This window comes from Sciurus carolinensis, chromosome 15 (assembly GCF_902686445.1).
Source record: "Sciurus carolinensis chromosome 15, mSciCar1.2, whole genome shotgun sequence".
NCBI lineage: Eukaryota > Metazoa > Chordata > Mammalia > Rodentia > Sciuridae > Sciurus > Sciurus carolinensis.
The window spans coordinates 4,845,613-4,866,282 of NC_062227.1; the positions used below are offsets into that span (position 1 = coordinate 4,845,613).

Here is a 20,670-nt window from a genome sequence, read left to right on the forward strand (position 1 = left end):
ATGGCGGCTGTGGGGGTCTATTCAGAGTTACAGTTCCAGAGGGATTTAAATTCAGAATGTCCTGGTACTTGCACAGTTTAAAAATATAGCTTTATGTTGTTTTAACACTGTATTTTTACTCAAAGTAAAATAAAATAAAAAGGAGTGAACAAAGAGGGAAAACCTAAGGTTGTAATGCTAGAAGCCAAATAAAATGACTGAAGGCATATCCTAAACTCAAGGATTAAAATTGTACCAGAGATAATAGTAATCCTTTGAGTGGCCTGTTTCTGCTATTTAGAAATGACTTCAGCTTTGAAAATTTATTAACTGTTTGGAGATGCCAGAGAACCAAATTAGGCTGAAAGAAAAGTTCTTGGGGGCAGGGCAGTTGAACAGCTGCCTCAGCCTTTGAGGAGAAAGTGGTTCCATGTCACCTCAGTTTATCCAAATCAGTGTTCCTGAGAGTGTTTTGAGGAAGGAAGGAGGTAGATACTTTGGAGGGTGAATTAGTTACAGATTATATTTGTTTTGAAATAGAAACATAATAAGTTAATACAAGGAAATTTCAGTTTGACCCAAATAGACACTCATTCAGAAGTTTGGATAATTAAATCAGGAATTTAGTAAAACATTTTGCTAAGAATAAATGAGGGATCTTCTAAAAAGTTGATAATATAAGTAAGATTTTAGCACTAGCAAATATGCCCCCCCTAATTCATTCAGAACTAAAAAGAAACCATTCCACAATTTTCTGAGTCCTTCATCATTTCTGATGAGAAATTACATGTCACTCTGACTGGAAGACAGCTTTCATCTGTGCCATCATTCCATGGTGTACTGTGTCATTTTATTGTGGCTGCTTGCAAGATTTTTTTATCTTTGGTTTTCAGCAGTTTGACAATGGTGTACATAGACATGATTTCCTTCTTATTTATCCTGCTTGAGCTTGTTCAGATTTACCAAATTTGCCAAACTTGGAAAATTTCAGTAATTTAAAAAATAATCCAGGGCTGGCGTTGTAGCTCAGTGGTAGAACATTTGCCTTGCTTGTATGGGGCACTGGGTTTGATCTTCAACACCACATAAATAAATAAAACAAAGGTATTGTGTGTCCATCTACAACTAAAACATTTAAAAAAAAAGTAATCTATATCTTTTGGAATATGTTCAGAGGTTGCAAAGTTAGTGTAGGGAGTTCCTACACAATCCCCACCCAGCCTCCCCTATGGTTCACGTATTACGTGATTAAGATGTATTTGTTAACTACAGTAATGTTGGTACAGTGTTGTTAACTACAGTTTTTCTGCTGATGTCCCCCTTTTTTGTTCCTGTTTTAGAATCCCATGTAGGATACCATATTGCATTTTTATCATCACATCCCATAAACTTCTCCATTTGGTAATAACAGTCTTCCAGGCTTTACTTGCTATTTGTAGCCCTGACATTATTGTTGGGTGCTGATCAGATGTTTTTTAGAATGTCCTTCAATGTGAATTTGTCTGCCATTTTCTCATGTTTACACGGATTTAGGGACGACTACAGAGGCACTGGGGATAATGATAGCAATATGACTTTATTTTGGTGATATTAAGCTTGATAATGTGGTTAAGTTTGTGTGTACTAGATTTCTTTACTGTAAAATGAATATTTTTCCCATTCCCTATTTGTTGGAATCAAGTCATTAAATCCAGCCTATACTCAAGGGGAGGGTGATTAATTCCTACCTCTTAGAAGAGGTAACATCTATATGTAATATTTGGAATTTTTCCATAAGAAGATATATCTCCCATTTATTATACAATCATTTGTTTATATCAGAATAGACTCATAGATATGTATCTTATTCTTTGGGTTCTAATCCAGTACTACGATTATTTATGTGCTTGCTTAGATGTTTCCTGCCAATAGAAGCTCTTTCAGGCTGGTCCTTTTGGCCTTTTGAGATTCCCCGATTTCCCCTACTCTTTGCCTCTGTGATGTTCTAGGCTCTTCATGTATTTTTCCTACTTTAGTCCTATGGTTGGCCATTTTCCCCAGGAGGCCTGGTTCCTTTTTTGGAAAATGGTATTTAGAAACCAAGACCTAGGTGCTGGTTATGCTCACTGTTTCTTGTTGTTGTCGGTTTTTTTTTTTTACAGTGTCTCTTGTTATCTCATTTTTTTGACCTGTTCATTTTGGATTCCAGTTATATTTCCATTAAATTTTTGGATTTTGTTCCATAGGTACCTAGGGTGCTTCGTTCCTTTCAACATTTTTTTTCTGTTTTTCATTCTGAATTATTTCTGTATAACTATTTTCAAGTTCAGTTGCTCTTCTGTAATCTCTAGTCTGCTATTAAAAACTATCTGGTGAATTTTTTTTTGGTATATATTATTCTTCAATTCTAGAATTTATTTTGCTTTTTTTTTTTTTTTTTCTGTGCTAGGGATTGAACCCCTGGCCTTGTGCTTGTGAGGCAAGCACTCTACCAACTGAGCTATATCCCCAGCCCTATTTTCCTTTTTTAAAAATTTTTATTAATTCTGTTTCTCTGTTGAGTTTTCCTTAGTTCATTTTATCATTCCATTTATACCTTTAATTATAATAGTAATAGCTACTTTAAAATCCTTGTTTGCTTATTCAACTCAAGTTGGTCTTCACTGATTGCTTTTTCTCTGAGTATGGTTTATGTGTTCTTTTTTTATGGTTAATATTAGGATTGTGATCCATACTTATAGAAACTCTGGATTCTGTTATGTTCCTCTAAAGGACATTAATGTTTTGTATTAGCAGGCAATTATTAACTTTACTGAATTTGGATTTCTAATAGTGCCTCCTCTGATCAGAATCCCGGTTTAGTCAGTTTTAATTGGACTCTTTGGTCTGCCTTGTACTGTGCCGCTTGGGGGTCAAAAAGAGATGGCAAGCTACAGTATGGTAATATATTCAAAGTGCTAGGTAAAAAAATAACTCCACACTTAGTTAAGTAATTGCTTAACAAAGACATTGCAAACATTCAAGTGTTGGAAGAATTTACTCTTCAGTGCTTCTGAAAGAACTGCTAAAGATATACTTCATTAAAGAGGAAATTGGAGCAGATGGGTTTTCCAAATACGGCCATAGAATATCTACCGTCTCCCATGCTTTTCTACTCTGTGACCTTACCACTTGCCTATCAAAAGGAGGAGACTCTTCCCCTCTCCTTGAATCTTCACTGCCTCATGATAGATTGTAGTGGATTGTTAACCACATTGACTTTCAAGGCCAGGCAAGAAGAGGCCATGCAGCTTACAACGATTTTTTGGGGACACTTCCTTTGGGGCCTGCCAGCCTCTATGTCAGATACCCAACTATTCTGAGATCTCCATATTGCAGAGGGTTGGCGTGTCCAATCTGGTCATCAGAGCCTCTAGATAAGCCCCTCTTCTAGCTGATTACCGGGAAGTGACATGGACCAATTCCTAAGCTGCAGAGGAATGGCGCCACCTGAGTGTTTCCCAGAATAGAATAAAATGGTTGCAGTTTGAAGCCACAGAGTTAATTTGTCATGCAGCAACTGGGACAACATTGACCCAGAAAGGAGGAGTGGGTTGTGTGACTCAATTGTGAGTAAGGAAGCTGGTGAACACATTTGTAAATACAAATAAGAAAAATGCACCTGTAAATACAAGTAAATACTGGCTTTTGAAAAATGCTGGATGGGGCGCTGGGGTTGTGGCTCAGTGATAGAGCACTTGCCTAGCACATGTGAGGCCCTGGGTTCGATTCTCAGCACCACATTAAAAAAATGCTGGATGTGGGGTTTCTTAAAAACAATGTGATACTAAGATGTTAGCAACAGGATTATAGAAGTTGGTGTGGAGTAATGAAGAAGAGAAACTGCTGATTAAACTTTCTAAGGTCCTTGTTTTTTTGGAAGACTTTTTGAGAGATGGACTTTAAGCCGTTATGTTAAAGAAAGTAAATAGATTTAATAACTAACACTAGAAGGAAAAACAGGAATGCAGGAAAAAGTTCAATAAAAATCTGAAAAGTAAAACTTTTAAGAAAGAAGCAAAGAAAATCTTGTAAATAGAAAATGCAAAATAAGTGGGCTGGGGATATAACTCAGTTGGTAGAGTGTTTGCCTCGCAAGCACAGGGCCCTGGATTCAGTCCCCAGTACTGTTTAAAAAAAAAAAAAAAAAAAAAAAGAAAATGCAAAATAAGCTAGGTATGGTGGCCCATGCCTGTAATATCACCTACTCAGGGTGCTGAGGCAGGATGATCACAATGTTGAGGCCAACTTGAGCAATTTAGTGAGACCCTTTCTCAAAAAAAAAAAAAAAAAAAAATGAGATCAGTGCCATTTGAACTATAATTGTGATAAATGTAGACAAATGAGTTTCAGTCAATAACAGCAATACTTATGTTAAAAATTCAGCAAGATCCAGCCAGATGTTACCTTTTAAAGAGGCAGTCTAGCAAAACAACCCAAATGGTTAAAAATAAGGGAATAGAAAAGATGTACCAGGAAGAAACAAACTGAAAGAAAGTAGGTGTGACAGCATTAATATCAGGCAAAATGGAGTTTTTAAGTGTTTTACCCCCAGAAGTTGCATATGTGAACTGGGCGATGTGTATAGGATGTGCATTGCATTGTTCGTAATGATGAAAATTTTAAGAGAAATATCTTATCAATAGGGAAATATATAGACAGATGGTAGAATATTCATATGGGACACTAAATAGCAGTTAAAAGAAACAAACTACATCTATGTGCATCAACATGGGTTTATTTCAGTGCTGTTGAATAATATGTCAATGTGATGTCTAAACCCCAAACAATGAATTTGAACTTCTAAGTTTCCTTTTAATCCTGAAGTTATTTTACTGACATTATTTGATCACAGCAATGAACTTTGTTCCTATGACTATATGCAGTTGAGTTTCTGAGAAATTGTGCCCAGAAACAGTGTATTTCAGCAAGTAAACTGGCTGTGTCTAGGAGTATTTGATGTATCCTAAAGAACGCACGCTTGAAATAGATAAAGGTGTCATCCTCTGACCCTCTCAGTCTGTAGAATTAAATATTTAGTAATCACAGTGTGTTCAGTGCTGTGGAATAAGCACATATGCAAACATTTCTCCTTTCCCCTAAGTTGCTTAGGAGAGAAAAGACGTGGAATAAAATGGTTGTAGGTGTATTCTGAGAAGAAAAAATGAGTGGTCTGGAGGAAGGTATTTGTTAAGTAGTAACTTTCTACTAGCCTGTAGAAATTACACAGCCAGACCTATTCCATAAGTAAAGAGATGTTCATAAATGCCTTCGGATGTCAGTTTCGTAGTTATTTATTGAGAACCTCCTATGTCTTCTTAACATGGTCGTGAACACAAAAATGAATCAGGATCCCCAAGGAGGTCACGGCGCACGGGTGGGTGGGGAGCTCTGAATCAGAGCAGCTAAGTTAAAGGCCAGGAGGATGGTATGCGTTGCTTTGTAACTTGGAAGCCAAGTGAAATTGTTTCTTAGAATGATTGGGAATCTCCGTAGAGTCTGTTTCAGTTTGGGGGGTTGAAAGTGGCAGAGAAGTTTCTTTTTCTGAGCCATACCTCTGTTTATTATTGGATCCTCTTCCAACCCCTTAAGAAAAATATTGTTGTACATTAATCCTTTCAAAGCCTTTTAATGGTGTTGCTGAGACAATCACATAAGCATTTAAGACACACCACATAGCATACTTATTTTAGAGGCTGCAGTGGTCAGCCACTGGAACACTAATCATTGGTTTTGATAAAGGGGAGGGATTTTATATGTTATAGCTTATGACAGAGAATGGAAAAACTCTTCAGCGAGACACGCTGGCATTTTAAATTGGAGCACAATAATAGCCAAAAGTGCTGAAGTCAACGGACTGCTTAGAAATATGGTTACCATTTGCTGAGAGAGGCCTTTCAAGGTGGCCACAAACATGTGTTTGAAACCATACTCAGTTTGGTTTTTCCCTCAATGTGGGACTGTGACCCTGATTGACACCAGTGAGAGCTGTGTACTTCCAGAGAAAGGAGATTTAGGTTTCAATAAACCTAAGACTAGTAGGAAATAGGTGAATAGGCCACGTAATAGTAACACAAAATGCGGGTCAGAAACCAGGCAACTGTGCTGTCCCTCCGGTCTTCTGGGACTGGCTTGAGAAATCCTCCTTTTCCTCCCACAGTAGAATTCTTCACAAGAACTGATTGCAACTTGAAGAAAACAAAGAAGGTAGAATGAGGGTGAGCAAGAGTACCTTAGAAGTGACATCTGGCTTATGACAGTATGAATGAGAGAGCTGTGAGACTGGAAGATGCAAGTTCTAAGCAGAGCATCAGTGTGAGAGGAAAGTTCTGTGCCTCACAAACAGAAAGGAAAAAGGTGACATTGGGCAAAGCTTTATCTTAAGTTGTAAAAGAGAGTTGCTTGAGTGAGCCTGAAAGTTTGTCCAGCCCCACAATTTAATGATATAGACTAGTTACAATAGACAGCAGAGGGCTGGGAATGTAGTTCAGTGGTAGAACACTTGCCCAGCAACTGTGTCATCCTGGGTTTGATCCTCAGTACCTCAAAATGTATAAATAAGGCTCTCTGCTCCTCCCCGTTCGACAGACAGCCGCATCTTTTCAACTCCTGCAGTGCCAGCCACGTCCCTGAGACACGATGGTGAAGGTCGGAGTGAACAGATTTGGCCGTATTGGGCGCCTGGTCACCAGGGCTGCTTTCAACTCTGGCAAAGTGGATATTGTTGCCATCAATGACCCCTTCATTGACCTCAACTACATGGTTTACATGTTCCAGTATGATTCTACCCATGGTAAATTCCATGGCACAGTCAAGGCTGAGAATGGGAAGCTTGTCATCAATGGACAGTCCATCTCCATCTTCCAGGAGCGAGAGCCCACCAACATCAAATGGGGTGATGCTGGTGCTGAATATGTTGTGGAGTCCACTGGTGTCTTCACTACCATGGAGAAAGCCAGGGCTCATTTGAAGGGCGGTGCCAAAAGGGTCATCATCTCTGCCCCTTCTGCTGATGCCCCCATGTTTGTGATGGGCGTGAACCATGAGAAGTATGACAATTCTCTCAAGATCATCAGCAATGCCTCCTGTACCACCAACTGCTTAGCTCCCCTGGCCAAGGTCATCCATGACAACTTTGGCATTATGGAAGGACTCATGACCACAGTCCATGCCATCACTGCTACTCAGAAGACTGTGGATGGCCCCTCTGGGAAACTGTGGCATGATGGCCGTGGGGCTGCCCAGAATATCATCCCTGCATCCACTGGAGCTGCCAAGGCTGTAGGCAAGGTCGTCCCTGAACTGAATGGGAAGCTCACTGGCATGGCTTTCCGTGTGCCCATCCCTAATGTGTCAGTTGTGGATCTGACCTGTCGCCTGGAGAAAGCTGCCAAATACGATAACATCAAGAAAGTGGTGAAGCAGGCATCAGAGGGCCCCTCAAGGGCATCCTGGGCTACACAGAGGACCAGGTTGTCTCCTGCGACTTCAACAGTGATACCCACTCTTCTACCTTCGATGCTGGGGCCGGCATTGCCCTCAACGACCTCTTTGTCAAGCTCATTTCTTGGTATGACAATGAATTTGGCTACAGCAACAGGGTAGTGGACCTTATGGTTCACATGGCCTCCAAGGAGTAAGAGCCCCTGGACCATCTGACCCAGCAAGAACACAGAGGAAGAGAGAGGCCCTCAGCTGGGGAATCCCTGCCCCTAACTCAGTCCCTCAACACACTGAGAATCTCCCCTCCTCCTAATTTCCATCCCAGACCCCCTGAAGAAGGGGAGGGGCTTAGGGAGCCCTACTGTCACATACCATCAATAAAGTTCACTGTACCCAAAAAAAAAAAAAAAAAAAATGTATAAATAAATAAGCAACACTGCCAAATGTAATCTTTGTTTTTAAAGATGGTAGTGCCGGGGCTGGGGGTGTAGTTCAGTGGTAGCACTCTCCTTGCCTAGCAAGTAGGAGGCCCTCGGTTCAATCCCCAGCACCACCAAAAAAAGGGGATGGGGGTGGGAGGATGGCTGCCATTAGCCATAAGGGTCTTTGTATTGGATGGAATGGTGGTTGAGAGAGAAAATGTTAGCAATAGAAAAGAAAAATCAAATAAAACAAGTTTGTAAGTTTGTAAATACAGTAAGTGGAAGGCGGTGGTGTTGGGGGAATGATTCCTGTTTCCATCATTTCCTTCCTTATTGGGGGAATTCAATTAGTGTAACACTCCTGGTTCTGTGTCTTTATTTCTACCCTATGCAAGGTGGATTAGTCCAATAAATTTGGGCATGTTCTGTTCATCTCCTCCCCTTCGATTTTAGGCAGCGATCCTTCCCACAGAGAGCTATTCTGTACAATTTCAGCCTGTAAGTCTAACTGGGAGCCAGGTGGGAATGTGTGTGCAACTCTTTCCTCTCCTTGGAGCTTTGACCTGACCCAGCATTGTCTATAACCAGCTGGGTCATGGGGAATGCAGTTTCCTGATATCTTTGGGTCTCATAGTGAGCTGTGTCCTCTGGGTTAGCTTTCCTCAGTAAGGATGGTGATATTTTGGTCTCCTTTTGCCACATCTTTGCTGGTTTCTCAGTATGTTCAGCATTTGGATGGGAAAGAGAGTGCTGTTTATATGGCTCTCTCAAGACTCCAAAATTGGGATATGAGGGCAGAATTAGCTTGGTTGAGAAGGGATGCTGTTCTCTCCAAATTAGAAGAAGGCAATAGTTAGGAGCAACTGGAGATGCTTTGAGGTATGATGAAGTTTTGGAGATCATCTCGGTAAAGTAGGACCCCAAATAATCAGCTGAGAACAAGCCAGCAGGCATGGAACTGGAAAATAAGAAGGAACGACTGGGAATGACCTCAGTGAAGCATGTATCCAAGAATCTGCTGAGAGGACCAAAGAATGGCCAGTCAGGGAAACAAGCACTGAACTGTTTAAAGTATACTCCAGAGCTGGGCATGATGGTGCGTGCCTGCAATCCCAGCTACTCCAGACCCTGAGCCCGGAGGATCACCTGAGCCCAGGAGTTTGGGGCCAGCCTGGGCAACTTAGCAAGACTCATAGAACAAACAAAACAAAAACAAAAACCACACCACATAGCACACTTTTTTTAGAGGCAGCAGTGGTTAGCCACTGGATAATGACCGGTTTTGGTAACAATGGTTTTGATAACAGCCTGGAAAGGGTAGGCTTTGAGGCAGTGTCACAGCATTGTTCTCTGTCACCAGGGACAAAAGCATCAAAAATTGTTCTATAAAATATATTTATTCTTAAAATCTATAAATTTTCAGAAATAAATGAAGGAATCTATTAGGGTTAGACAATGAATAATTATATCAATATTGGTATCAGTGCTAAGCTATTTTTCTTCAAATGTGATAAGTTTAGACAACCACTCAGGGTGTGTGTGTGTGTGTGTGTGTGTGTGTGTGTGTGTGTGTGTGTTTTCAGGCTTTTAAAAAAAATTTATGTTTCTTAAAAAGCCCAGTCAACAACTGTATATTAGCAACTCCAAACACCAGCAGGATGAAGTTTTAACATCATTGTTTCTCACTGTTTGGATACAAGTCAATGACTTTTTCAGAGGTTGTTATTAATTAAATGGCAATTCAATTACTTTCATGCAGAAAACAATATACCCTGCTTATCCCCTGTGCCCATCGACCCTTCTAGTACTAAGTACTAGCTTTTTCCATAAAGAAATCTCATACTGTTCTTTACATCCTTGACTTCTCTCTACTCCTTTTGCATCATTACCACATGCAGCTTGGTGGAGGGGGATGGGGATCAATGAAGGATTCTGAAACGCAGCTGCACTTGAACCAGGGTGTGGAGGGAGAACAGGATTTGGCTGGTGGGAGCCAGGAGCACGCCAGGTGCTCCTCAGTGCCAAGGTCTGGCAGGCAGGCCTGGTCTCAGCTCACTTTAGGGAGCAGTGTCTTCTAAGCAGGCCCTTTGGTTAGAGAACAGGGATGCAAAGGGAGTTTCATCCCCATAACTGGAAAAGTAGCTTCAGTTAGATTTACAAGATTGCAGGAGGTCCTATTTTTTAAGGTTAAGTGGGATTTTGGTGAGGAAATGTCTTTATGGGGAGGTAAAACCTAAAAATTCAGTAGGGTTGTTTGCTGAAATGAGATTCTAGAAGGAAGGGAAATAAAAAGATTTGGTAAACAGGCAGAAAAATTCAGAAGGGAAGTGAGGTGTAGTTGGGGGGCACCACAATTTGCTTGAAAAGTCAAACAAGTAATGTTTTGTAGTTGACAGAAGAATGCCTCTTGATATTTAGAAATACAAAAATTGTTTTAAATATATCTACTCTGTCAGAGTTTTCTGTTTTTCTGCCATTTCATTTTCATTTTTGGTAAAAGAATGAAAAAGAACAGCCTATGTTAAAAGAAATTAGGTACACATCAGGGACTGAATAATTCCAAATAATTTTTCTTTCAGCTGCATTACTATTATATAATAAGAATACATTTTGATTCAGAACTTTTATGAAGAACTTGTATGCTTTATTGCAACATCTGTTTCTACGTTTTAATTTCTCTCCTTCCTTTTATAGGTATTTGCATACTATTTTTTTTTTCAAATGAGAAGACCTTTTGTTTGCCACAAAAAGGCTATTATCCAGAATGTTAATGGATTTTCAGCTATTAAGATGTAATGATATACCTTGAGTATTTAACTATAAATTTGAAAAATCTCCATGAACAATCTCAAAGGAATACTTAGAATGCACTCCTGGTAAATTGGCTCATTTTCCCGTAATTTACTGGAAGTGCTGATAGGAGAGCAGCCCTAATGTGAAAAGTACATTAATCCCTGGAGTTACATTGTATGTATTAAATTATTACTCTCAAAGAATAAAATGTATAAGTCCATTTAGCCCTCATTCATACTTGTTACTTAGAATCACAGGAGAGAAACAATCACTTATCTTTTGATGCACAAAATTAGGAATGATACATTTAATATCTTCTAAAACAAGAAGCACAGTGATGCTCAGTTACGATTTTGCATAACAATTGCTCTTTTCCAAAACAAGGACTTTTCTAGTGAGGAACACAATTCTTCCAGCTTTTTAGAGGCCCATTTCATTCCGTTGGTAATCGAAATATTTTTAGAAACCCATAATGCAGCTTTCTTTCATGTCAGTCAAAAAGCTTAGTGTGCCTTCTAGCCAGGAGTACCTGCCACACTGGGGGATTGTTAGGGATGGTAGTCAAAGTATAGGAGTAGCGGTTTGCAGGAGTGTTTAGGGTCTTATTTGGAATATCATCTAATTGCGTTTTTCTTCTTTGCCAGGAGACTGAAAGTTGTGGAAGCATAACTTGTGGCATAGGTGTTTTTTGAGGAAGCAGCCATTTATGAATCTGGAGGATTAAGGCAAGAGAGGAAGCTCCATCTGAGATTTTAACCAACCTTTCAAACAGCAAACTACACCATGGACCTGAAGCTAGACCCTTCCCGAGATGATCTGCCTCTTATGGCCAACACCAGCCACATGCTTGTGAGGCACTATGTGCTGGATTTAGACGTGGATTTTGAAAGTCATATCATTGAGGGCACCATAGTGCTTTTCTTTGAGGATGGAAAACAAGTCAAGAAACAGACCAGTTCCACCAAGGAAACCTGCCAGTTGGAGTCAAGTGAAGCCCGCAAACTTAGGACACCTGAACCTTGCCATATTCCTGTGACAAATGTAAGGACCTTGTCATCTAAAATGGGATATAATGATTTTGCAATCTGTGATAAAGGTGAAAAAGATACTTCTGATAAAGATGGTAACCATGACAACCCAGAACAGGCTTCTGGTCTCTGTAACTCACAGTACTGCTGCGACACAGGGGACCACGGGAGGGAGGGTTTTTTGCTGGTGCTGGACTGCTGTGATTTGTCTGTGTCAAAGGTCGAGGAGGTGGACGTCGCTGCTGTGCCAGGCATTGAGGAATTTACAAGGTCTCCCAAGCTCTCGGTTATTTCTGAGGAGCTCAGGAATGAGGTTGTTGGTGAACTTGTGACTCTGCCTGCAGATCGTTGGAGGGAGCAGTTAGACTATTATGCTCGCTGCAGCCAGGCTCCTGGCTGTGGGGAACTGTTCTTTGATACTGATACTTGGAGCTTACAGATCAGGAAGACAGGGGCTCTGACAGCTTCTGAGTTTCCTCATGCCATCAGGATATGGTACAAGACCAAACCCGAGGGGCGGTCAGTTGCTTGGACCTCAGACCAGAGTGGCAGGTAGGTTATCTGAGCATTCCACAGCCCCACTAATCTCACATACTTCAGGGGAGCTCTCAGACAAGGGACAGGTCTGTGGAGATGCTCCCACTTATTCTGTGGCGGTACCCAGGTAGCCTCGAATACTTAGATCCACAGAAAAGCAGGTACCTCCCCAGGTATGTTGAACCCTTAAGAGGATTACCTCCTGTAAGTCAGGATGAAAAGATTACCTATTAAGCTCTGGCATTTTGGAGTGAGCACATTGAAAGACAAGCTTAATGGTGAGAATCTGAGCCTACCTCCTGGTGGAGATCCCTGTGACTTTCAGTGCAGTCAATGGGAATGCTATGTCTCTGAGCAAGTATTTTTTCGAAATTCCTTCACAGTCTCCCTAAGAGAATATAGAATGCTGTGAAATTGGGTCGGTGCCAACTCTGCTTTGTGACATTCTTACTGTGCCTCTCTGGACAGCCATGCCTCCCTGGACTTTGTCAGTTGTGGTATGATGTGAGCCTCCAGAGGACTTGAAAGATCTGTTTCTGAGGAATGACGCGGTCAGTCCCGTGAGGCTGTACACTGCCTCTCTGGAGTGACTCTTGGTGTTCGGTACTGGGAAGCTCCCTGTTTCCGGTGCAGGGAAAGGGTGATGAGGTTTCCTTTTCCAGGGAGTGCATTTAGGCAGCCTTTCATCCTTTTCTTGTGGCCCTTTCTCCAACATTGTCTAAATTTTTTAGAATTTAAGAATTACTTTTTATTATTATTATTATTTTTTGATTCATTGTACACAAATGGGGTACCACTTTCATTTCTCTGATTGTACATAATGTAGAGGCACACTGTTTGTGTAATCATATGTGTACGTAGGGTAATGATGTTTGTCTCATTCTATTATCTTCCCTTCCCCCCACCCCTCATTTAATTCATTATTTTGCCTGTTTTTTTTGTGTGTGCTAATGTACCACCAATCACTGCAGAGCTTGGGTGGAGGGATGTGGATCTCTGTTGCTGCCTTCGTGAGCCTTCTTTACATCTTTGGGAGCAGGACTGTCCTGCAGTTACTTACATGGCTCCCCCCAAAAAAATACTTCTTAGATTTTTTTTTTTTTAAGCATCACTTTGACTTTGAGCTCTAATTGTCCCATTCTTTGCCTCTAATCTTACCTCCCGCTCTGGTCCCTAGCCCTCTCAGAATGAGTTCACTTTCTGTCTCATTTCTGCTAGTCTGAGACAGCCTTTGGGAAATTACAGAGTTTGGATAAACTTACATCAGTATCAAAGCATAGTGATTGATTTATGGAATAAGTTATTGGATTTTCTTTGGAGACGCAGAGAGAAAGAAACAGGTGTTCTTATTGTATATCTAGATTTGTATGAAATTATTAAAAATGTGATTTTCAATAAGATTTAACAGTATACATCTTTGAATATTTAGCTAAGAAATTATAGTTTTTATACTCCCAAATATTTTTGAATAGAGTAATGGGAAAGAAGAAACTATTGACATTGTTTGGAAGAAATGTTAATGGCCTCAAACATGACTTTCTCTCCTAAGTGCTTTCAACAAGGAAAGACATTAGACTTGAATGGTCGCCAAACCGCTCTGACTCTCCCACGTGCTAATGAGTAAGTGTTAGGCTTTACGGGTAACAGTTTGGATGCTTTGAAGTTGACTAAGGATTCTAGGTTGCCAGACAGCAATGTGAATGAACAGTAATTGTCAGGTCATAATACTTTGTGAATTATAATTACTTGAAAACATAAAATTTCATAATTATTTGAAAAATACAATTAGATAGAGCTTATTTCCTCCAGGGCATAGTCAACATTTATTAAAACTAAAGTAGTTGTTACCATTTTAGATCACTACTGAACTGAACTAGTTATTACTAAAATGTCTACTCATGAGTGGCAGAACACTGTCAGTATATTTACCATGAAGTCTTAGTCCTGGGTGGGAAACCTTTTATTCCTGATAGGAATAAAAGATAGGAAAATTTAATAAAGTGACAAACTCCTAGAAAAATCAGTATCTCAGTTGTGAAAAGAAGTAGCTTTTCTTACTTTTGATCTTTCTCATGTTGCTTATATGCAAAGTTTTAAAGTACATTTTAAAAATTATACTAACTTTCCATAAATTTCTATTTTAAAGCAGAAATTAGACAAAAACTTACAAATTTCTGTATTGCAATGTTTCAGTTTCTACCAGTGGTTTTCCACCCCCCCTCCCCATGACAGTAAAGAATAAAACTTAAATCATTTTGTCTGATAATAAATAATCATGTGGGAGGTCAGATAATCCCAGGATGGAAGGCAAAATGCGATGCAGTCTGTGACAGCTGTGTGAAGCAGCCCCTGGGAAGGCAGCAGGGAAAGTGTCACCCTAAGTAACTTTGTTTTCTCGTGTGTGAGTGGCGCTGGGGTTAAACCCAGGAACTCACATGTGCTCGGCAGTGACAGAGATGTCACTACGCTCTATCCCAGCCTGCCCTCAGTAACTTTGGAGATGATGGAGTCTGTAAGACAGGTCAGAACAGGCTGCAGTACATGATCCTGTAATGGAGTTGATGAACTTGTTTCCCATGGGGTGCAGGTTGGCAGTGCTGATGATGCTGTGCCCGTGCGGTGGAATGGAGCAGCTATATAAATGGGCACCAGAAGGCCAAAACCAGGCCTCTCACTGGTGAAGTGGGAGGTTACCACACTGTTTTAGTTACTACGAAAATATTTACCCTTCACAAGGGGAAGAGGCTAGAATGGTCCATTCACAATGGATCAGAGTTGGAGACATTGCTGCAAACTCAAGTTTATCTTAATACAATATGAAAGATTGAGTATAGAAATACAGACATGTACGTTTCCAAGGGTTAGTGCACATACATATATTTCTTTGCTCATCATCTGAGAGAGCCCAGAAGCAGTGAGTACACCCAGGTCCTAGGTCATGGTTTCTGATACCATTCTCTAATGAAAGGAACCAGTTTCTTGGAGAAATGGCCAGGACTGGGACGAGAATATACAAGGTGGGCGTGGAGCTTCTTATAGTGTCAGAAAATAAGGAAGTGTTCCAACAGTAGCAGACACCCACCGTAGCGGGAGAGTGTCCAAGGGACAAGCAGCCACCTGAAAGAGCTCCTGATGGTAGTAGTTCTGCCTGAAGACCCAGAGTGCACAACAAATGTTCCTAAGTCCAAAGTGATAGAAATAAGTAGTTGGACAAATGGCCAGGTGCTGAAGAACAGAGGCACAGTGCAGGAGAGTTCTGAGTCAGCCACGTCTGCTTCCCATCCTGCAGGACCGGAGCCTCACGCCGGCTCTGTGGGTGTGAACTGCATGTACTGCTCCCTTCCAAAGAATGTGGGACGGAGAGAGGGAGAGTGACTTTACACCTGGGAAAGCTGGCTGTGCTGTCTCCAGGATGATCTGGGCCAGTATCAAGGGAGATAGGCAGACTGATGGTGTGTCCCTTGGGTATGATGTAATGAAAAAGGCAATTTTTGTGGTCTTCCTCCCCAAAGACCTAACTCCAAATTTTGAGAAAAACATTAGAGAAATCCCAACTGAGGAGCATTTGGCACAGTATCAGAGAGTATTCTTCAACACCGTCAAGAGCAGCATGAACAAGCAAAGTCTAAGGAATTGTCAGAGTCAGGAGGAGCCTGTGGAGACATGATGATTGAAAGTGATCTAGTGTCCTGAGATGGCAAAAGGATAGTCAGGAAAAACCGAGGAACTCTGAATGCAGTGTACACTTTGGGTATCAGTAATGTTCACTCCTTGTGACCAATAAGATATATAAATGGAGATAGATATAGATATAGATATATAATAGGAGAAACTGGGCATTATCTTTAAAAACATCTGAACATCTAAAACTGTTCAAAAGAAAGTTTATTAAAAAAAAAAAAAAAACTTCAGACTTAGGAAAGTCACCATCTTTCTCTCCTGAGATCCCTCTGTAAGAGCTGTCCTCCCCTTCTGTCAGTAAGTGCAGCGTCTCTGGAGAAGAACCAGGGTGTTCAAAATTAATAAAAGAAAGAGAGGTCATCCTCTACATAATCGTCAGTAGTTTTTCTTCCCCGTTGTCATTCTAGTTCTAACGTGAAGTACCTGGAGGTTATACCCTCCGTTCGCCTGTCTTGGTTCAGCCACTGGAGCTGTGCCAGCTCTTGAACCTAAAGGTCCTTCTTGGCCTCCACCCTCATATACAGGATTGCAGGTGACATTTAAGACTGACTGGCAGAGGGAACACGTCTAACAATCCTATGCTACACGCTTCTCGGAAAAGATGTTTACTTTGATGTGCCATGTGGGCTTGTGTGCCCTTTAAAAATATTGTGGTGAAAGCAGGGGCAGGGTCAGGAATATATAAAGGTGTTCTTGCAGAGGTGGAAAGGAACAGGACTTAATATCTTTTTGATTCTAGTTCCTAAATGTACCTAAGAAAAGACTTTAAAAATGGAAATCCTTATTCAGAGTTCATGTGTTTTCTTCTTTTTCCTTGCATTTCTTGCATTTTTCCTGTTTTACTGAATAAAATGGTATTTATTTTTTAATTAATTTTAGTTGTAGATGGATGCAAAACCTTTGTTTTATTTATTTATTTTTATGTGGTTCTGAGGATTGAACCCAGTACTTCACACATGCTAGGCAAGTACTCTACTACTGAGCTGCAACTGAAGCCCCTAAGTGGTTTTTAAAACCATAATCCACCCTCTTTCCCCTTAGGATCTTGATGGTAGTTAGGGAAGCAGCCTTGTAGTCTAGTAGGTACCAGCTTAGTCGATGACATCAGTGAATGAGGGTCAGATAGAGGGGAAACCTATTAGGAAAACTACAATTTGGATTGCCATTCAGGATAAGAAAACTAACTGGGGTAAGTACATTATAAAGCTAAAGTAATATTAAAATTTAAACTTTCCTAAAGCACTGTGATGTTCTTTTCATTTAGACTAGACTGACCAGTATAAAGTTGGCAAAATGTGACTTTTTTCTTTGTTATATTTATTGCTCAGCCATTGGAACAAGAAAGAAGTACACTTTTGGAGTATTTTTAATTGGACATCAAAATCAGATGTTAAACATACCCCCTTCCCCACACACTGAATTAACTTTATTATTTTGTATCTCATTATAAAGGAAAGTTTTAAATTTAAAAGAATGAGCAGAAAATGTTCCCAAAGAGATTTCGGGTGTAAAGGGAACATTTCTACAATTAGTGCCTTTTTTTTTTTTTTTTTCTTCACTTGCTTTAAGAAACCAGTACAAAATTCATGAGAACTAAACTGGAAATACAGGTTAATTCTGTGATATGATCATATAATTACAAAGGAGTCGGTAATTCCAAACTCAAAAATGTCTGAAAGGGCTCCTGTTTTAGCCTCCTCCTCCCACATCCTTACATATGCCTGCATTTCCCAGAATCCCAGTTGAGCCCCTAATGAAGAAAAGATGGCAAGGGATGATCTTAAGCTAAACAAGTACCCCAAATGCCCAAACATAAAACGAGGAACCAAATAGCAGAAAACAGTGAAAGTCGGTGGCATGTATGACTGAGAGTGGAGTGAGTTGAACAGACCCAGAAGTGAGGGCAGGAGACGTGAGTACTGGCCTCAACTGTTGTGTTAACCAGCCCAGGACTTGAGACAAGTCGCTCTTAATCTCAGAACTTAATTTCCTCCTGTGTAAAATGAAGTTTCCAGGAAAGGACCGCCAAATGAGAACTACTGTAGATGCAAAGCTGGATCCCTGCTTATGAACGGGCTTCCAGATGACAAATACTGTCTTTGCCTTTATGGGCGGCTTACCTGTCTTACGCCCAAAACACGTCAATAAAGACGTGGCTAAGTTCTGGCTTAGAGCTGCTTCAGTCCTGTCCAGATCAAAGTTGCATCCTCTTTGGACCTGTGTACAGTCAGTATGATTGATGAATTCTGGTTTTGGTGATTGTGCCATAAAGTAGAAAGATAATAAGGAAAGGGTGTGGGTGTGTGTAGGGGAAGAGAGAAAGAGTGAGTCATACTTGACTTGTCCTATCCCAGTAATTTTGGTTTCTTGGTTTTTGTGGCATAAGAAAGCAAAAAGTTTTTGCTTACCGACAATGGAGACTGTAACCTCGTTTGAATGAGAACATGGAGTTGTAAAGAAGATTAGGAACAAAGAGAACAGATTGAACAAGACTGGAGAAGGCCTGAAGACTTTGTAACCCAGGAAACTTTTAAAAGATGATGACTGATGTGTCCTGTATGTGGCTCCTGGCCATGGCACAGAGACCAGGCCTCACTGTTGGAAAGATCCCATCCACAATACACGTGGGTCCTGCAGGCTCGTCACCTCCTACTGATTCTCCCCGCAGACTTTCCTCAGTACCTGAACTATGATCACCAGTCTCTGAAAAGGGGCGACTTGATGGAAAGTAGTGGAACTTATCAACTGTTTTGAACTTTTCTCGTGACTGCAAAAAGACGAATGCACATAGTTGTCAACTGAGGAGCAAGAAAACACATGGTTCCAGTGAATCCCCTCTCTACAGTTTCCCTTATAGCCAGCTCCTGAGGATGCTTACCTTGGAGGCACGGTCAGTGTGGCTTGGCTTCCTCTGACCACTCCATGAACACAGGCATTTAACAGGAAGCTGAAGCAATTGTTACTGTACAGGTTCTCTCGGGTTAGAAGTTCTTTAAAGGCAGGGAGCCATGGACCTGCCTCTCCACCCATCTTACCACATTTCCCTTTTCTTTGTGATTGTGTTGTCCTTAATCCCAACTCCTCTGCAGGGAACCTGGGCTGCCCAGGGGGTCTCCCTCAGGGGTGGATCTCCCAGGGCATGTGAGATGTGAACCCTGGTAAGAGAGCGTTTTCCTTTGCGTGCTAGAAGGAATTATTCCGTCTGGAAATAATGACGTTAGAAGCATCAGAGAATTCCAGGCTGGCGCCTGCACATCTCTCCCACAAGCCCTTTAGCAACAGAGCTGAGGTGCAAGGCTGTGCATGTTGAATAAACACAGCTGCATTTATTTCAGTGATTACACATTCAGATGCTGCACAGCCTGTTTATAAATGCACATTGATTTTCCTCCCCTCTGGGTGAGGGGCCAGGGAAGCAGGCAGTCAGCTTGCATATGCAGTGAGTCTCATTTGAATGTGTGCATGACGGGAGCCATCTTTTCTCTTGAGTCCCTACATAAGGGAGGACCATTACATGACTCTGTGAAGACCCATGTTTACTATCCTGCGTCTGCTGGCAGTTGCCCCAAATTCCATCAGGACTTATCCACAGGATGAAGCTTTCATCTCTGTTAAAAGATAGTTACCTAACTTTAACTCGTTTTCAGTGTTTGCACTAGGATGTGAGACGTGCTGGATACCAAGCTGTAAAAGATCAAAGGCTTTTAGTTATAAAGAGTCTAAGCCCTGGCACTTGGTTTGGGCATGTTGGGAAGGGAGGAGTGAGCCTATAGCTGAGAAAGAGGGAAGGGCAGAGAAGAGGCCGCTGGGATCACAAAGGGACTGCGTTTTCAAGAAGGCGTGCCTAGGGCCTCCCTCCATCTGTGAAAACGTTCCAACAAAAAGCGATCGAGTCTTACTCTAGACATGGGTGTGTTTATGGGTGTGGCTGTTAAGACTGGTGGCTGGACCTACACTTTCAGAGCTGTAACTCTGGGATGCCAAGTGGGAAGTTAGAAAGAAAACATTTTGACTTTAACAGAAAGGGCATTTCAGCCGTGTAGAGGGTAGGGTAGGGAAAGAGAATCCTGAGGACATCAAGATGTTGGAGGCGGTGCTTCCTTAGGGCCTGACCAGGTAACAAACCCCTTGATGAAAGAGTTTAGTTGCCCAGGCAACAAAATGGCAGAAAGGAAGAGAATGACAGAGGGAATCTGGACAAAATTCTAGAACAAAATGTCTTGAACTAGATTGTGAGAGGGGACATAATTCAAAATCGGGGAGGAAAAAATGTGGATTTTTCAGCCAGGCAGTGGAAGGATTTCCCCTGACTTGTTGGCACACTGGCTCCAGTCTGCCTGCAGATCACTGCTGCTTCTAAAGTCACGTTAGCTCTGATTTTAGACCCTCAGTCCCATTTTTGGACACCACACTGGGATTAACAAGTCTCCAGGGCTGAGGCTGTGGCTCACGGGTGGAGCACTCGCCTAGAATGCATGAGGCCCTGGGCTCGATCCTCAGCACCACATAAAAGTAAAATAAAGGTATTGTGTCCACCTACAACTAAAAAATACATTAAAAAATCCCCCAGCAACACAGCCTCCAATATCCATAAATTGACCTCTGCTGGATGCTGTGTAAAGCCCTTTGTAAACAGATGAAACAGTTAGGGGCCCTTTATCTTCTCCCCTTGCCCCTTCCTGAGTTTCCTAGCTTAGTAGCATTACCAACCATCTTGTCACTTGAGCCAGAAACCTCAGAAAATTCTGTGTTCATTGTCTATAACTGCA

At 41.3% G+C, this 20,670-nt stretch overlaps 2 protein-coding genes across 21 annotated transcripts in view; both read left to right on the forward strand.

Annotated features, from left to right (window-relative positions):
- The window catches only part of Aopep (aminopeptidase O (putative)), a 316,057-nt gene that overhangs the window by 33,152 nt on the left and 262,235 nt on the right, over positions 1 to 20,670 (forward strand). For 19 of the 20 annotated variants that reach the window (XR_007105155.1, XR_007105156.1, XR_007105157.1 and 16 more), the window contains one exon: positions 11,300 to 12,235. Coding sequence is in view for 13 of the 20 variants with exons in the window: in XM_047526141.1 (XP_047382097.1) it covers positions 11,439 to 12,235 (797 nt within the window). In the remaining 7 variants the exon portion in view is untranslated. Of the gene's footprint in view, positions 1 to 11,299; positions 12,236 to 20,670 lie in introns of those variants that run through there. The other variant, XM_047526150.1, reaches the window with a different exon arrangement.
- On the forward strand, positions 6,598 to 7,863 carry LOC124965293 (glyceraldehyde-3-phosphate dehydrogenase-like). The gene is given in 2 exon segments (XM_047526159.1): positions 6,598 to 7,435; positions 7,438 to 7,863. Coding segments are annotated over 2 exon segments (999 nt in total). The 5' UTR covers positions 6,598 to 6,636; the 3' UTR covers positions 7,638 to 7,863.